Here is a 19,297-nt window from a genome sequence, read left to right as displayed (position 1 = left end):
TTGATTTTTTTTTCCAGGGCAATGTAAACGGAACTTGTGAATTAAACTGAGAAAGCCCTCCCATGTGGCATTGGCTATGAGGCCATCCACTGGCCTATGCATCTTAGACAGGTGCCAGGTTCAGGGCCAGGGTGCCCTCTCTCCTCTGGCCTCTCTCAGGTGGCACAGTGACACTCATGTTGTGGAGATGGAAGGTGGGAAGCAGCTGGCAGGAGTAGGGGATGAAAAGAAGGCCAATGTGATTATGTTTCAGTTTCCCCATTGAAAGGGAAGTGGATAAAGAGAAGCAGAAACAATATTCATGAGATACTCTCTTGAGCAAGTAGTTTTGTTTCATGAAACAAACAGAGCTGACCATGATTTCTATGTGTGGGTCAGTCCAAAGAACAGTAAATGTAATGTAGGATTCAGTGATTGATTTTCAAGGAAAATAGCTGTTGTTAAACTGATTCTGACCCTTCATGAACCTCCACTGGGTTTCTGAGGCTGTCTAATGAATATACTATACCCCAACAAAGAGACACTTTTCAGGAGAAAAAGAAAATCAACATTTTATTTTGCTCATATTTTATATGAAAAAATGTAATTAATATTTTCATATGAGAAAAGTAATGTCTCTATTGTATGTTTTAGAACCTTAAATTTAGTGTAGTTCTATTTAATAGCAAAACATCACTTTACAGGATCCTGTAATTTACAAATGTCAAAATAATTATCCTGATTAAATCAAAGACTGTTTATCCCAAATCACCATCACCCTCCTCAATTCCTGATCCCCTCTCAGCCTTCCATCATTTATACGTCACGTGGTTCACATCACTTTGACTTACTTTAATTTTCCTGGGCCTTGTCCATATCCTTTCGTCTCTAACTTCCTATAAAAGTTCCTCAGTTTGGCTTCAAAATCTCGCTTGTAAGGGGCGGGAGCTCGGGCATTGGCACGCTGAGTACCTACAGCAAACCACAAAAAAGAGGGCAGTCTGGATTTGTGTTGTGTCCAATATGCTCGTCACATCACTGTTTAAAAAAGTACGGCCATGGGTAGAAGATGATAATTAACAAGCAACAGAAAGCAGTGTTTTTAGCTTCTGTACTTTTCAACTCTCCAAGCCAAAAGATAGAAGAGAGTTAAACGAAGATTTTAAGAGATGTCTTCTTTGTGGCATGTTGGTTGACAATAATGTTCCTTTTTGAATAGTTATAATGGTGCTCATATGTTAGTCAAATATGTTCCCTTTTTCAGTCCAAACTATTATGAGTCAAACAGTTACTCATGTCTAATGGTAACTGTTCAGGGTGGAATATCTTTACTTGCTGGTGAGATGGTATCATGGCAGTGAGACAGGAAGTTAAATGTGAAGCATGTGGTGTACACAGGAAGGACAGTAAGTGCCTTTTAATTACTCTAAATTCCTCACTAAGAAAACGTCTTTTAATTTGTAGTCTTATAGTCAAAATGAAGTTAGGCATATAATTACATTTAATATTGGATATTTCATTCCTATTTCAAATAATCTTAGTATTAAACCAAAATTCAGATACTCATTTCCTGATTGGGTAAAGAGTCAAAAACAGTATTATTTATTACACATTCAGTATGTGTAAAGTGCTATAATCACAGACAGATTATCCAAAGATTTTTTGTTTTCTTTCTTTGTTTTTTTTATTTTTGAAACTTTTTATTTATTGCGTTTCTTACAAAGTTCGTATACATTGTGATTCAAATTGTTCTCCATTCACATCATCTTTCACACAATCATTCTCATGCATTATGTTTTATAAAATTAATCACCATTGAACCTTGCCCATCATTACCCCATCTTTTTACCCCAATCCTTCCCATTTCTTTCCTCCTCTCCATCCACCAAACTGTGCTACCCTGTGGTTTTGCCCCTACCCATCCTCAGTCCTCCCTCCCTCGAGTTCCCACACATGGGAAACTCCAATAAACTAAAACACAAAGATGTATTTTATGTTATTTAGTGGCAAGTATTACAATAAATGTGAAATAGCACTGAAGAGTCCAGCTTCTGTCACAAGGTGACTAACCAACAAGCCAGGACACAAAACTGATGATGAATCTAAGATTCAGACCCACAGTCATGATGAATACACTGGACATTTCCACTAAATATTTCCCAACATAATGAAAGAAGCCAGAAAACAAAAAAATCAGCTACTTCATGAACTGCATGTGGTGTCAGCACATTCAATATCTGTGGAACAAATGAGTCCATGGATTACATTTTTCTAAATTTCTTTTGTTGTTGGGGTTCAGGCTATACATCTCTGAGTATTTTCTACGTGGACTATACAGACATGGAGCACAACCTTAAGTTGTACAACCATTCTCATACTCTTTTTCTGAGTTGTTTCTCCCTCATTGGCATCAATGTCCTCTATCGTTCTAAATCTAATTTCTAAGTTGCTCTTGTCAGTTTAAGCCTCTCAAGAAAGTTTTCTATGGAGCATAATGCTAAAAAAAGGGCATTTCCCCCCCAGCTAACTTAAATTGTTTGTCGGTTTTAACATGACTTTAGGAGATTTTTTTTTTATGTTAAGGTCTAAAGATAATTGTAGAGGAATAGTTTCAGGGGTTCATTCACCCTCCATGGCTCCAGGAAGCCTAGAGTCCATGAGAGTTTTCTTTTGTATTATTCCGTTTTGCTCAGGATTCTTCTACGGAGTCACTGGTCAAAATGGGCAGTAATGGGGGCTGAGTATCAACCAGTACTTAGGCAAAGGAGGCAGATGTGTAAGGAGGCAATCAGTCACACATTCTATAACCTCCCCCTCCTCCTGACTTTTCTTGTCTCTCTATTGTTCCAGTGAATAGGGACCAACTGTATCTTAAAGAAACAATGATAAGCTTTTGAGACCCAAGAGGCACTGCACAAATAAGTGGGATGTAGAATGGAAGCACTTAAACATATTATTAAAGAAATCAACTGGTTATCTCATGTAATCATAACTCTAAACTTCACAACCAAAGAAGTGAATCCCAGGTTTTTTGCTGTGTATATGCAGCTTCAGCAGCAACCACCACCACCACCACCACCACCACTACCACAATTCACAACCAAGGAAGTGAATCTCAGGTGTTTCCACTGTATATACAAAGCAGCAACAACAACCACAACCATAATTCACACCAAAGAAGTGAATCCCAGGATTTTTGTTGTATATAATACACAGCTTCAGAAGCTCTTCCCTTTTTTTGGTCACTGATGTAAATATATCTACAAAGAAATTATTATTGGTTGCTAATACTGTATTAAAGAGTCCTGGTGGCTAAGCAATAAGTTATTGTGCTGTATAGGGTCAGCTATGCATCAGTTCCGACTTGAAGGGTGAACAACACTGCATTAGGTTTAGTCAGGGATGTTTTAAATGGATAAGGTAGGGTTTGTTGAGTTCATGTCTAAGACAGAAAGACATAATTGGCAATTTCCTCCCATGTGATTACACTGCCTCTGAAAACTTGTTGGTGAGTCAGCTATGGCTTGGTTCCAACTCACTGGTACACAACAACAACAACAACAACCAAACAATTAGAAAATTACCAACTCCTAAATTAGGTGATAAAACCTATAAAGCAGATGGGGCAAACTTATAGCCCTAGGGCTACATCAAGCCCAAATGATCTATTGCATTTGTTGTCACAATATATTTTTTTTTATTTTCTACTAGTTTATTTACAAAATTCGAATACTAATTTGAACAAATTCTTTCAATCTCCCTCACAGCCCCCCATCAAATTGTACAACCTGACGATTAATCCCCCCTCCCTCTGCACATCCACACGCCCCAGCTTCCAGCTGCTCCCACCCCTCTTGGATCCTTATACTCATTCTACAGTAATGGTTTTATACAATATTTATCCTTACGGAATTGAGTTAACTCACTCAGCATAAGGTTCACAATATTTTGAAAAGATTTTATATTAATTCTTAACATTTAAAAATTTGATAATTTCAAGTTAAAAAATAGTCAAGATTTTTCTTTTGAAGATTTGGGGAAACACGGCAATGTGCTTGCATGTCCCTGGGACTACAGATGAGAGCTGGACTTTGAAATGGGCACATGCTCTTTGCTGTACTATAGTCACTCACAGGTATCAGCTACCTAGGCCCGTAGGCACTTATGTCTATGAGTCATAGTCAATTCAACAGCACATAACAACTACAACAACAATGATGGCAGCTGAGCACTATGGCAGGGGAACACTGTTGGTATAGTCACAAGAAGCTGTGCAACAATCCCAAAAGCACGTGGTTCAAATCCACCAGCTGCTTCACAGCAGAAGGAAGGGCAGTCTCCTTCCATGTGATTAACTGCCTCTGAAAACCCCTCAAAGGGTCAGCTATGGGTTGGTTCTGACTTGATGGCACATAGCACCACCATATAATAAGGTGTGACTATATAATATATTGTATTGTATGTTGAGTCAGAACCAACTCAGAGCTGACACTCCAGTTGGGGTTTAGAAGCTATAAATTGCATGGGAGGAGATTGCCTACACTTCTCCTGTGGAGCAGTCAGTGGATCTGAAGCAACTGTCTTAGGTTTGCAGTGCAATGTCTTGCCCACTAGGTCACCAGAGCCCCCTATTACATGTTGTGAATTATTATATGATTTTTACTATAATATGAAAACAATAGTAAATGAATCTAAATAGAGAACAACTTAAAGAAGATCCTAGAGAGAACGCCCCATTGGAACCAGAGTTTGTAAGAGGAGATGCTGTACCTTCTGTAGATGCCACATTATCCACGTGGGGAAAAGGTGGTCCCTGGAGAAGGGACTGGTAAGAATCGAGCTGAGCACTGTTTATGTACTCGGAAGGTCGTGAGGGACCGGTGAACCTACAACAGGACTAAAGGCAATGCTGAGGAGTTAATGGGAGCTAACTAGTCATAAAGCTTAGAGCCAAATGATAAGAGCCAAATAGAACTAGCTGAGGAGTCTGGACATGACAGAGGGCAGTGAAGAGCTTTAATATGTTCTTGAGCAAGGGAACAACATGAAAGTGCTGTATTTGGGAAATTATTTGCACAGCGTGTTGAACAGACTAAGGGTGGGAACGATGAAAGGTGGGAGGAGATGATCTCGGAATTGTTGCAGCAATCCAGGCCTGAGGGGATGAGGACCAGACTGGAGTGAGAGGGTGACTCAGAGAGACATAAAAGGAAATAAGAAGTGGCAGTGGAATCAACAGAGAAGCTGAAGAGCTCTGATAACACATATACAGATATTTAAACAGTCACAATAGGCGCCCTCTTTAAAGGGCTTCTCATGCATTAGAGTGGGAGCATTTACTTGGCAGACCTGGGAGGTTCTCACAAGGAACCTAGGAAGCCGATATTTAGTATTATTATCAAGTATCACAAGGAAACTGAAAGTTGTGGTTTCTAGTCCAAGTCACAGGGATGTACACAGATTTGGGATGTGTGCCAGGATTACCTGATGCTAAAAAACAGTATGAGAAATAATGCTGCCGGGTAGGGCAATTTGGAGTTTTAAACATCTGAGCTGGAGGTGATAAGAGGTCAGGGCAGGCAGCTGCTGCATGTACACTTGGGGTTACAGCACTGGAGTGAAGGTGAGAGATGAGAGCCACACCTGCAGATTAAGAGTGAATGTGCACACGGCACTTAGAGCAGTGCTCGTCATATAAGGAGTGACATCATCAGTGGTGGCAGTTACTGTTATCCAAGGAGGTAAAGAATCAAGACCCTGGAGGGCGTGATATGATTTATAGGAATAGATTTTTATGTAACTGGCCATAGGTCAATTATCTGTGCAAAGGTTGCCTTGGATAGTTGTGATTCTGATCCAAAAGGGCTGGCCAGTGTTGTAAATAAGATAAATAAACTTGACTCTGGTAGTTGGGCAAAGTGGAAGAGACCTCTAGGTAGTGGGTCTCAGTCTTGACTGCACAGTGGAATCACTTGTTGTTGTTAACTGCTGTTAAGTTGGTTCCCAACTTGCAGCAACCTCAGGCATAAAGGAATGAAATACTTCCAATCGCTGGTAGATTAGACTGTTAAGATCTCCCGGGTTTTATCAATATTTAATTTTATCTTTGGTGTAAATACAGTTTATAGACATCATAATCAGTGATATTGGTTACATTTCTCACACTTTATCAGTGTTCTCATTATTTCTGTTTTTCTTGTTTCACTTCCACTTACTTTAGCTTCCTGCCTTCCCCATCCCCCCACTCCCCATTTTCTCATTTATGGTTTAAAATAGCAGTTGAGTCTTTATTCCTAAATAGTTTTTAAAATGCAATACACAAGTGTGACAATCCTTACTCTTTGGGCTAATCTATGATATAGTTTAAAGATGAAGTTTCAATTCACAATTTGAAGAACAATTTAGGGCCATGGTCTGGAGTCTTTAAAGCTTGAAGAATCTCTTATGTTCTTCCTTTTTAATCAGGATTCATCTATTGTCCTTGATTGGAATGTTCAACAGTAGTGGCCAGGCACCATCTAATTTTTCTGGTCTCATGGTGGAAGAACATAGAGTTTTCATTGGCTGATTTTTGTTCATAGATAACCAGGTTCCTAGAATTGGCAGGTAACCAAACCTAGATCTTTAGTTATCTAAGGCTAGATTTCTACCACTGAACCACCAATGCCTTCTAGAATCATGCACAAAGTTTTTTAAAATAGCAACATTCTGGCCACACCCAAGACACATTACATCAGAATGTCTGGGGTGGGGTTTAGTCATGAGTGTTTTGTAAAGCTCTCTAGATGATTCCAATGTGCAATCAAAGTTGAGAACTTTTATCCTTAAGAGGAAGGTCAAATGCAACAACTGAAACACCTGGGCAGCATCCAGGGACAAAGAGTGGGCTAATTCTTCCTGTGTGTTTGAAAAGCATCGTTTGCAGTAATAATAGGGAACATAAAGAATGAGCTGCCCTCAGGTTCACTCATGTTGCAGAATTAACTTGTGGGTGCTCAAACCTGACAATCTGCAGATTAACTCACTGGCCTAGTTGTAAGAGCTGTACTGCAATCGCAAAGGAACGCAGTTCAAACCCACTAGCCGCTCAGTGGGAGAAAGATGGACAATCTCTTCGTCTGCAATTAAACTGCCTCTGAAAACCCACTGGAGGGTCAGCTATAGATCAGTTCTGACTCAGTGGTACTTAACAACAATACAACACCGTTCCAAAACCGGTCATAATAAAGCTGCTTCCAGGAATATGCTCATTGACATATAAGAGGAAAAAGAACAACAGAGGACTGAATGAAGATCTTTCAAAACTCAAGATAAATATGATTCTTTGAGTTGGTTACTTTAAAAACAAAGCCAAAAGCACAACTACAAAACAAGTGCACACACACACACATCCCATTGCTGGGTAGTCTGGGATAGTTAAAAGGCTATGGCAAATACCATAGTGAATTCTTCTAGGAGCTCTTTGGACACTTGATAAAAATTAGATCTGACTCCATTTTTACTCTCGTAAAGGGATCTAGTTCTAGAGATGCTGGAGATAGAAATTATTAAGTGAAAATATTCTTTTGCTAATAATTCCATTATGAAAAAAACAACTTACACATTACTTCATAGTTTAAAAAAATTACAGTAAATTACGTTGTTGGTCTTTGAGTCATGTACAACTGACAAGAAATTCCAGCACAGGACATTCTCACTCCACTCCAAAAGGTTCTTGATAGATTAAGAGAATAAGGTCATTTAGAAACCTTAACTGTAAATGAACTTCTAGGATACAATGTTGTTGTTGTTGTTAAGTCATAACAGATTCATAGTTGATTCTCCATTTGGTTTTTAGAGGCAGTAAATCACAAAAGATGACATAACAAAAAGCAAAAATCAAGTTCCCAAGCCCTCTAAGCTTGATGGCACAAAGTACAATCAGCACTGAAGTCCTTATATGTTCACTTGTTCCCTAAGAACAGTGAAAGGCCACCAGGTCACCATTGGAAGCTGACCGCTGTGCTCATTTACATGTCATTCCTCAAAAACAAACAAAACAAAGCAGAAAAAAAATCTAATCATTTGATCTCTTAAACCTTGCTAAGTTGCCAGGCAGTCAGTGCATATCACGAGAGTTTAGGGGACAACAGAGACTGAAAACAAACCCAAACAATACACAATACACTTCGCTGTTGTGCGTTCAAGTATCCGTAGTTTCCCTTGGGTTGATGGAATCACAACTCTCCTATTCCCACCAACCCAGGGGACATCCTTCATTTGTGTTATCTGGGTCCTGGGCCACCTCTGCGGGGCTGAATAAAGAGAAAGGATAGAACACTCTACAGAAACAAGTGTGAAGCTATGTTAGGAACCGTGAGAACGGTGGGACAAGAGAAAGCAGAAAGAGAAAGAACATTTTTTAAAAAGAGCAGGTGATGAGATGGGAGGTGGCTAAAATGGTAAGATTTGGGGGAAAGAAAAGGTTAGAAAAAGTGCAATCTCAGCTGCTGCTGTGACCCAGGTCCCAATGACTTACTGACGTACCCAGGGAAAGCAGGGCTTCCATCACTTCCACACTGACTTGCTACCTGTATACGTAACCCAAGAGGGGAACGGCTGTATCTATAAGGGAAACCTACTTGGGATATTGAGCACATTTGTCCATGACTGCTTTTAGCCTTGAAGTCAGTGAAAGCAGAGATTTCTTTCCCATTTCCTAGTGGATCATAGCAGAATGTGATATGCCACAAATTCAACCATGCTCTAGGCTAGATAGGCTGGTTTAGCCATTGGAATAGATAGTTTAGAGAAGGTCCCTGAAAGTTTTGACAACCCACAGATCAACCCCTCCCTCCCTTTTCCTATCTGATACAGTGTTTGGACAGGAGGGTAAGGTGCTGTTTGATGAAGCAAATATTTTTACTAATAAAAGGCAGCCAGGCATTTTGCACTAGGAAGAATCATTGATCACTTTTCAGAAGACTTTTATGGACCACAAATATACTGGAGGAACAGATTTCGCTAAGACTTAATCTAGTTTTATAACTCAATCATGGATCAGCCATATGTAGCTAAACTTGCAGTGTTAAGGGATCCCATCAGTGAAAAAACGGATTTTTTTTTAAAAAAAATAACAAACCAAAACAAACAACTGCTTTTAGTTAAATTGAAGAAAGTCATCTCTTGTCAGAAGGTTTAAACTTTCCCACCTTGTTATTAAAAGCATGTCAAACAATCGACATTGAATGCCTGGAGTATGAACTGCAAGGGAAAATGGTACAATCTTAGTGAATGAAAATTTGGAATCAAAAGGGTTTGCTGTCCTTCTTAGAATGTTCTAAAATGTCAAGGCAGTTGCTTGTGCTTAACTGGGAACAAATAAAAATTTATTGTTTTGCACTAAAAAAAAAAAAAAGAAAGAAAAAGAGCAATCTCAAGGACTCATACTATATGTTAAAAGAAATTATTTCTTCTCACTCCATTCCCTCCAAATGACCATCACTGAGACCCACATGGTGCTTTACTGCTGTTTGAAAGTGCTTCTTTGGCCAAGTGTGACCTGTCGCAGGCACTAGCTTCCAGGTAGTAAATTCTGGTCAAGTAACAACAGCTCTACACCATGACTTGTCATCACAGTCACCCCAACCAGCTGGCAAATCCTCAGTGTACGGGGCATAGGAACATCTAATGGGCTCTCCAAAGGTTTCTGCAGATGGCAGGTTAAACAAACATTTTTCAGCACTTAACAGGTCAGTTACCTGGAAAATTCATATTAAGTGAGCGTATCTCCGACGATACCAGATTAATTAGGTATTACTGCATTTCAATATCTGGCAATGTGTTGCTATGAAAGCCCCTTAAGTAAACTTCTACCTCCCATATTTGGCATAGCAAACCATATGGTGTTTGGAAGGATCTTTTCCTTCTGGCATTGCTGAGGTCAGGGCTGACATTATAACAGTGCTAGAAAAACAAAACTTCACATTCCAAAATTTTGACACATTTGAGGTGAGCCCTCTAACAGCTGCAAAAAGCCATGAGTCAAAATTTCCACAGCCCCCTTCTCTCCATTCTTGAAGAGTCATGTAAATGTGACTGGAATTAGAAGAGTGGAAAGTGGACCGTGTTCCCAGGGGTCCTGAAGGAAGATCATTAAACTTTATTATTGTCATCATGTACCAATATTAGTCTTACATCTCTGAAAATTGTGAAATTCTAGCCATAATAAGAGTAGCAGGACACTTTAAAAAGTCTGTTTGAAATGGTTTTACAAACACTTTTGAAATCTTGGTGAAAGGAGAGGCTATTTTACTCTAGGAAAGAAAGAGGGGAGATGTCTCCACAGGGCAAGTGGGGCTAGTTGGTTTTCTGCCTTTGCATCATGTGGAATTAGTTATAGTTACTTTAACTGATATCAGGCAGCCCATCCCAAACTCAAGATCAAAGAAATCCCACTAAAACAAAATAGGCCCAAAACATGGAGATAATTCTTCCTGAAAATTAAAACCACCACAAACACTGCTAGCAATTTAGATATATTTGGGTTACACATGTCTTTGGGAAATGTTAAATGTTTAGGCCTTCGTTTGCAGAATGCATTTTATGATGGCCTTGGATTACTCAACATGTATCTGTGGTGCTAGATGAAGAAGTTAGTCACCACTGAGAAGGTTCATACAGAGACCTAGCAGCCAGTCCCAGAGACCATGGGCCCCCAGGGCCTGCAGGAGGGGAAGGAGAATCTAGGGAGCTCCCTTTCTGCCGGGAGGACAGGGTCACAGACAAGGCCTGGAAAGGAGAGCCTTGACCAGCAGAAGCCACACTCCATGACTTTAAACATAAAGCACACAATAAAGGACAGTACTTTAGACTTCAGTACAGGTTCTTGCTAACATGAAGGCATTCAGAATAGTTAAATACCTAAGCGGCCAATTTTGTGTAACAAGAAAAAGGGGATTAATATATTGTATTTATGAATGAGTAAAATAGTGACAGAGTAATTCTAGGAATCTGATTCCCAGAAGGAATGGAAAAGAGATAAATGAACATTTACTGGACACTCGCTATGCTCCAGGCACAAGGTTAGGGACTCTCCACAGTATAACCACGGATGGTGATTATGACTAATCCCACCCTGCAGAAAAGACATCCGAGTTCAGAGGGGACTAGGGTGCTCACAGCCTCGAGGGGGGTGACAGGAGACAGCTGTGAATGTCATCTCTTTCCCTACATCTTTATTGAAAGATCTAGGGTACACTGATGAAAGGTACATTGACCTGTTGTCTCTTACACTTAGTTCTTTGTATCAAGTATCATTCAAAACAGGCATCTCTACTTTGTTCCAAAAAAGCCCTCTGGGCCTTGCAGGTAGGGAGTTGCACTGTTAAATCAAAGGCAGGTGATTCGATTCCACCCACTGCTCTGTGTGAGAAAGGTGTCTATCTCCTTCCATTGATTTACTGGCCCCTGAAAAACCACTGCGGGGTTAGCTCTGAGCGGGTTCCCTCACTGGTGACAATGAGTGAGTGGCTTGCTTTTAAACTTGACCTAGGCTTTGACAACAGTGCCCTGTCTTCCTGTGGCCTGTGCTCTCGTAGCTGTTGCTTTGGTCCCTTTCAAGAAACCACTCTTCTTTCCCCATATCATTTGACCTCTGTACACATACATGTTCAACTTTCCCACCTACAACCCTTTCCTTCCTTAACTTCTCCCTGCATCCTAACTGCTGCCTACTGTCCATCTCAATTATACATTCATACATTTCAGGAAAAGGGCATTCCTTTTTTTTTAATTTACATCTTCTAGCTAAATGATTTACATTTTTTATCTTCTCTCTGGGATGGGGGTTGTCTCTGTCTTGAACATCTTCAGCTCTTACAGCCTACTTGTATGCAAAGACTCTATTCTATATATCCCCTGAATTTATCCTCTTCCAGTGCCTACTTTTAGCTCTTCATATCACCTGAGCTAAGATAATAACCACTCAAATAGTTGCTCGGATTCTAGTTTCACATCCTCTGATCAATCCTCTAGACCACCGCCAAAGGGATCTTTGCACAGCAGACATGTTCTTATTCCTTTGGTTATAAACATCCAGTGTCTGCACACAGACTATAATGTAAGGCTTCCAGGAGGACATGCTTGAGTGTTGTGCGTTTCCATGGTGAGCTGTGCTGCTAACCCAAAGGCCATGTTTCTCCAGTTAATCTTTTCTGTGTGGTTTGTAGGCCTGGAAACTCAGTGGAGGGTCAGCTATCAGCTGGCAATGAGTTGAGTTTTACTCCTTCTTTGCTCTAAACGATTTCCGTGCTTTATGACTTAGCTTATACAGCTCCTTTCCCTAGAATGCCCTTCCTTCAGTCCACCTGGTAGATTCCTAGTCTCATCCTTCAAGGGCTCACATCATACCTGTTTGTCTTTATCTTTCCTCAAACACCCAGTCCTCCACTCTGATGAAACCACTGTTCCCACGTCTGTGTTCCCACGCATATCTTCATCACAGGTCTAACTACAGAGCTTTACAGAGTAATTTATTGACTCACTGGCTAAGAGTCCTTCAAAGGCATGAACTGTATTATTCATCTTTGTTGCACCAGGGTCTAATTCAGTGCTTGGAACATAGTTGAATGCTCAATAAATCTGAGTTCAATGACCACAGTAATAGACCTTTTCCTGTTTGCAGCATTCAATTAGGCCACAGCTTTATTGTCATAGCAGTACATCAAAACATATGCTCTATTATCAAAGGACATGCAGCAGGTTTCAGTGACACATGAAGACTTGGATTTCTTATATTCTGACAGCTCTTAAAGTGTGAACAACACGTTCTGTATGATAAAGACAAATACAGCTGAAGTTCTGTCAACATTGTGACAGCTCTTCAAAAAAGAACTTCCTTGGTTCATCTCTTCTGTGTGGTTTATAGCCTCGGAAACTCAATGGAGGGTCAGCTATCAGCTGGCAATAGCTTCATACTAGACTGCATTTCCATCATTAAATCACTCACCTACATTTCCACACATAGTATCACTTTCAAAAAGAACCTAAACTTGCATATTTTAAGTTGTTTCAGCTGTCAGTCAACATGTCCTATCTAACTTTATGTATCTGCTCTTCCTATCTCATTAAAGTGATTAATATTTCAGGAGAAAATATCCAAGTCTATTAAATGAATGAAGTATAATTCTATATTATTTCTTTATTTAAAAAAAATTCTGTCCAATTGATCTCCAAATTCAAAACACGTAAACTCAGTGCCACCAAGCTGGTAAGGATGCATGGCTAACCCTCCACATGGTTTTCAGAGGCGGTAAATCACATGGAAAAAAGCCTGCCCATCTTTCACCTGTGGAACAGCTGATGGATTCGAATTGCCTGCCTCTGTGTTGGCAGTGCAACTCCTTATCCACTAGGCCACCAGAGCGCACTAAGTGTCAAAACCAGAATGTATTAAACCCAATGAGCTAATATGGTATTTATGCACACATATTTTCCGAGACATATTAGGTAAGTTGTTGTTGTTGTTGTGTACCATCAAGTCTGAAACAACATATAGCTGTCATTTTAGCAAGATTTTAGAGTCAGTTAATTGAATGGGAGAAGACTTCTCACCCTTTTCCTATGGTGGAGCTGGTAGATTTGAACTATGTGCCTTTGGGATTATAGTGCAGCTTCTTACCACCAGGCCACCAAAGCTTTGTGAAAAGTAAATTCTGGATAGGAGTATATATTAGAAAGACAGAAATATATAGATATATGGATAGCTGAGACATGTACTTCGACAGCACTTAAAATGTATACAGAGTGTTCCACAGAATGTCCAACATTAATGCTCTTTTCTCTAAGAAGTCCCTGCAATGAATGGGAGGACTCACCTGGTGAATTCTGAGGAGAGGACACGGGGGAGCCACGTGGGGACTGACAGTAGCTGGGGTGGAGTAAGGCATGTGGAGGCACATATGACATTATCTCTTCTTCAAATAAACTAGGGAAAGAGAAGAAATAAAAAGTATGCTTTAGAGAAAAATTTCATTTCCACAGTGAGTTGTTAGGTGCCATCAAGGCAAGTGAGACGCATAGTGACCCTATGCACAACCTGTCTGAATCCTATCCTATCTTCTGCCATCCTCATTATCTCTGACATACTTGAGCCTGCTGCTGCTAATCTTTCTTACTTCCTCTCCTTCCTCTCTTCCAACAACCCTTCATCTTTCCAAGCATGGTGTCCCTTTCAAGGAACAGCCTCTCCTAGCGATGGACTCAGAGTATGTGAGGTGAAGCTTCACCATCCTTGCCTTGAAGGAGCATTCTGGCCACACATTCTCCAAGTCATATTTGTTTATTCTCTTGGCAGTCCATGAGATGGTTAGTGTTCTACTTCAACATCATAACTCAAAGGCATTAATTCTTCTATCACCCTTTTTCATTGTCCAGCTTTTAGATGCATTGCAAGTGACTGTTAACACTATGGCCTAAACCAGGTGCACTTTAGTCTTCAAATTAACATCACTGTTCTTAGTAATTTGGAGAGGTCCCTGACAGCAGACTTGTCCAATGCAATGTCTCCTGATCTCCTCATTTTTGGTACCAAGGGTGTTGTCTGTGGATCCAAGTAAGATGAACTGCTGTGACAACATAATGTTCCAGCCATTTTTGTATGATCTTCAGCAATATTTTGCTTGCATAGGATTTTAATGACATTGTTCAATAACTTCCACATTCAGTTGGATCACCTTTATTGGGAATGCAAACAAAAAACCAGATCTCTTATAGATAGATCAGTGAGCATGTCCAGGGTTGCATCTGTTAGATGAAACACATCATTGGCAATCCATTGGTTCCTGAGGCCTTATACTATTGCCAGTGCTTTCAGGGCAGCTTAAATTTCTTCTTTCATGACCTTCTTGTTCATATGGTACTTCCTGAATTTTTTCAGTATCAGCCAGTTATTTTTGATACAGAGACTCTCTGTATTCCTTCTACCTTCTTTTGATGCTTTCAAGATGATTTGAGTCTTTGCCCATAGCATCTCTCAATATTGTAATTCAAGGCTTGAATGTGTTTTTCAGTTCTTTCAACTTTAGACATGCCAAATGAATTGTTTCCTTTTTGTGTTCCAACACTAGCTCTTTGCACATTCCACTATAATACTTTTTTTTCTTCTCAAGCTGCCCTTTAAAAATCTTCAGGTCAGCTCTTTAATTTGGCATTTCTTCCCTTTGTTTTGGCTTCTTGATACTCTAGAGCAATTGACAATTTTTTTTTAACTTTACTGACATACATTTTTTTTCTTCCTCTTCTGTCTTTGTAATGACTTATGGTTGTCTTCATAGATGATGTGGTTTTTTTTTTTAAATTCAGGATCTCTTTGATGGCATCTCAGACTAATTTGGTCTTCAGTCATTTGTGTTCAATACATTAAAATCAGATGGAATAGATAAATAGGATACAATGAGTAGGACCTTCAATCTCTCTCTTTTGACTCATTCCATCCGTGGTCCAATTCACATAACAAAATATCTACCTGTCCCTCCTCCTTCAAGTTATTCTTGGGATAAGAGGATTGTGTATTATCATTTTTTGAAAACTTGTAGTTCTTTCCTGGTTTTCCCACCAAATTTGAGATTTCTATTTTTACCACTTTCACAAGTGGGTTTGAGTTGAAATGTTTGTCTGAAAATAGTACCCAAGAATTTAGACTTGGAAATGATTTTATGAACACAAGAGACAATGTTTCTTTAGTACCAACAATAAAGATATAAGGTACGTTCTAAATCTGCATTCTGAAAAATGTACACCAGTGTGCCACTGTTCAAAGGGCTTAGAATTTAATTGGAAAATTAAAAGCAAAATTTTTTCTAAATAACATAACTTATAATTGCTCTGTGTAAACTATACTCTGTTTGGAAATGGAAGGTTGGTGAAGAAGGTAACTCTCACCAAGGCAGACTGGCAAAGTGACTACAACGATTGGCTTATGCATGGGGATTGTAAGGATGGTGCAGGATCCAGCAGGGCTTTAATCTGTTGTACTTAGGGTCATTATAAGTTGGAATCAACTCAATGGCACCTAACAACAACAATACCCTGGCTTTACATAGTTTTCAAAGTGTCCTGATTTTGATCAATTGTCTTTCTTTCTACTTCATACTGAAATAATTACTCAATTTCTGTCACCTGCTGTGCATCTAAAATCTGGGTAATGAGAAGGAGCCAGAAGAAGAACTGATGTCTTTCACTCATTGTTTGAAGCAGAGTACTGAATAGTCCATGGATTGGCAAAATAACAAACAGCTATGTCTTGAACAAGGCGAAACAAGAGTGCTCCTGGGAGGCAAGGCTGGTGAAAGTTTGTTCTCACATACTTAGAGCATGTTATTAGCAGAGGCTATTCCTTGGAAAGGGACATCGTGCTTGGAAAAGTGGAGGGACAGTGAAGGAGGAGTAGAATCTGAGAGAGATGGATTGGTGCCGACTATGGCAACTGGCTCAAGTATCTCTAGGATGGGGCAGGGCAGGATATCACAGAGTTCAGATCTGCTGTTCATATGAGTCATATTCAGCTTGATGGCACTGACGACCAATAGTAGCAACAACAACAACATATTCTTGTAAATGATCTAATTAAGATACTTGAGATCTTAGAATCCAAGACTTTTTATTAAATACCTGATACAGTCTTTGCAATTACTTGCTATACGTCAGAGAGCTGGACAATGACTAGGGAGGACAGAAGGATAATTGATGCCTCTGGGCTGTGGTGCTGGAGAAGAGTACTGAATAGACCATGGGCTGCTAAGAAAATGAACAGGTTCATCCTGGAGAGGGATAAAGCAGGTGGCTCCTTGGAGGCAAGGATTCTGGGGCTTTGTCTGACATACTTTGGACATGTTGCAAGGAGGGTCCAATCCTTGGAGAGCGGCATCATGCTTGGGAGGATGGAGTGACAATGCAGGAGAAGACGACCCTCTATGAGGTGGATTGATTCAGTGACTGAGGTAATTGGGGTGGGTGTGTTGAAGACAGTGAGATTGGTACAGGATAGAGCAGGGTTTAGGGCTGTTGTACATAGGGTTGCTATGAGTCTTGGGTGACTTGACGGCACATAACAACAACAAGAAGATAAATATCACTTATTGCTAAGCTCAAGATCATTAACATTTGACAAAATAAAACAAATTTTTCTTTTTTAATTAAAGTAATGATACATAATTGATATGTCTATGAATAATAGATATTTTGCCACGTGCATTTTAAAAATTACATGACTTTCAAGGAAGTAAACAACAGCTGAAACATTTTAAATTCTTTTCATTTAACAATGTATTTGTTATCTATTTGTTATCCATGCTGATATATAAGGATCTCATTGATTCCTTTCAGTTACTGTCTAGGAGTCTATTGTATGAGTGAAAGGCATCACCTCTAATATCTACATTTATTTATGACCATTTGTCTAGATAAGCAGAAACACTGTATTTATATCAGATTAGAAAAGGTTGAAACATTTTATCCTCTATTTTTTTTTCTAAAACTACTATGAATTGATCTATACATTTTAAAAAGGCACAGGTATCCTTTCCATAGTTCATGGAATTTTCTGGGACTAATAAAATTTAATGAATGGCATCCACAAAACATACAGAAATACAAAGTTACATGGCGTAGCTCCTGATGGGGAAAAAAGCCAACTATAAAGGATTCAAAGAGATCCTTGACTTCTCCATTTGATGAAGGTGGCAGCTGTGTTCACAGTAGCTCAGGATTTCTAAGAGTACATGAAGGAGATCTCTGGTACCCTAACAAAGTCACAGGGTACCATGGCATATCTTAAGTTATGAACATTTAGTGAATTACTAGCCTGAAGTAGTTGACAATTTTGACATTAGTTCACACTCTATTCTTTTGGATTACATAAGACCTTTGTAAGTTGGGGTTTTGGCACTTGCTGTGTTAGAGAAAGAAAGCATTGGAGGGAATAAATGTTAAAAAAAATACAGATGATATTGTACAATCTGATTCCAAGTATGAGAATTTTTATGTTGAAGCGTACATTCTAGGTATAAATGTGGTTGTTTAATAATGAAATAAAATTTCCCTTTATATATATTCATTCTTTAAATGATTAAGTTATCTGAATACACTGTTTGGACTCAACAACTTAATGGAGTTGTCAGTTACTTCTTTTGGAATAGCGCACTGTGGGGGGAAATATACTGAAAAATATACTGAAGAGTCTTAAAGAGTCTGAATTTCAGTTTGGAAACATTGATCATTTGCATTAAATGAAGCAAAATGATCAAGTGTTATTTACACTATGTCATAATGCAGATTGTGAGATAGTTTTTCTGTAATTGACTTTCACGAGCACTTCATATGTCAAGATGTTAGACTTTAAATTTCAAAGTGTGATCAATTCAGATGGGTCTATACACATATCAAGGGTAACAATACCAGCATTCATTTAAAGAATTGAGTGAAGCCAGGGAGAAATAAATGAATGCCTCTGACAGGCTTTTATACAAGGTGAGTCATTGACAAAATACAGGAAGTAGAATTCTCAATAGTTACAGTAATGAGATGGTTTTAAAATCTCTTAGCTTTATAACAGATAAATCAGAATAACTCCATGCTAGTTTATTTTAAATAGAATGGTTTTTAAAGCTATACTGTATCTTACTGATAATAGAGTCTATTTGTCCCAGGATTGATTTTCTTCTTTAAAAAAAATAGGCAAAGTTAAATATATTTTAAAAAGACCAATTTGCTCACAACATACACAAGAAGTACTGTGCTGGAGTTTAGAGTCATTGATTAAAAGTAACTGAAACTTCAAAGGAAAAGAATAAAGAATAGAGAATATGCATAAAATGTAATAGTTTTCAATAGTCATGAAATAATATTATTTATTAAACATATACATATAATAGATTGTGTTACTATGTACCATCCTTGAAAATCATGCACACATTTTTATCACTCAATAATACTAAATAACATGATTTGTGTGTAATAAGCTACAAAGTTGATGGTTGGAATGCACTCACTAATCTACTACAGAAAAATGAAGCAATCTCTATCCCTAAGATTTTACCCTCAGGAACCCAGGGTTGCTATGAGAGAAAAACAATTTGCTGGAAATAGGATATCATCTATGATTATTTAAAAGAGGCAACACTCTCGGCACCAGTAGCCAGGAAATTAAAAGGTGCATTGCCATGGGAAAGTCTATTGTTATGGACCGCTCCAAAGTGCTGAAGAGCAATGGTGTCTCTCTGGAGACTAAGGTGCATCTGATACAGGCCATGGTCTTTGCAATCACTTGTTATGCATCAGA

The 19,297-nt window shown here is 39.0% G+C and overlaps 1 protein-coding gene across 1 annotated transcript in view; it reads right to left on the bottom strand.

The window, feature by feature from the left end:
- HECW2 (HECT, C2 and WW domain containing E3 ubiquitin protein ligase 2) overlaps window positions 1-19,297 on the bottom strand; it is a 328,392-nt gene that overhangs the window by 65,046 nt on the left and 244,049 nt on the right. The window contains exons 18-19 of the mRNA XM_006878743.1: window positions 13,836-13,945; window positions 831-951 (exon numbers count right to left, since the gene is read on the bottom strand). Coding sequence (XP_006878805.1) covers window positions 831-951; window positions 13,836-13,945 — 231 coding nt within the window. The remainder of the gene's footprint in view (window positions 1-830; window positions 952-13,835; window positions 13,946-19,297) is intronic.

The sequence above is a fragment of the Elephantulus edwardii genome, unplaced genomic scaffold (assembly GCF_000299155.1).
Source record: "Elephantulus edwardii isolate Elephantulus edwardi_28Jun2011 unplaced genomic scaffold, EleEdw1.0 scaffold00001, whole genome shotgun sequence".
Classification (NCBI taxonomy): domain Eukaryota; kingdom Metazoa; phylum Chordata; class Mammalia; order Macroscelidea; family Macroscelididae; genus Elephantulus; species Elephantulus edwardii.
This window is presented reverse-complemented; position numbering and strand designations above follow the sequence as displayed.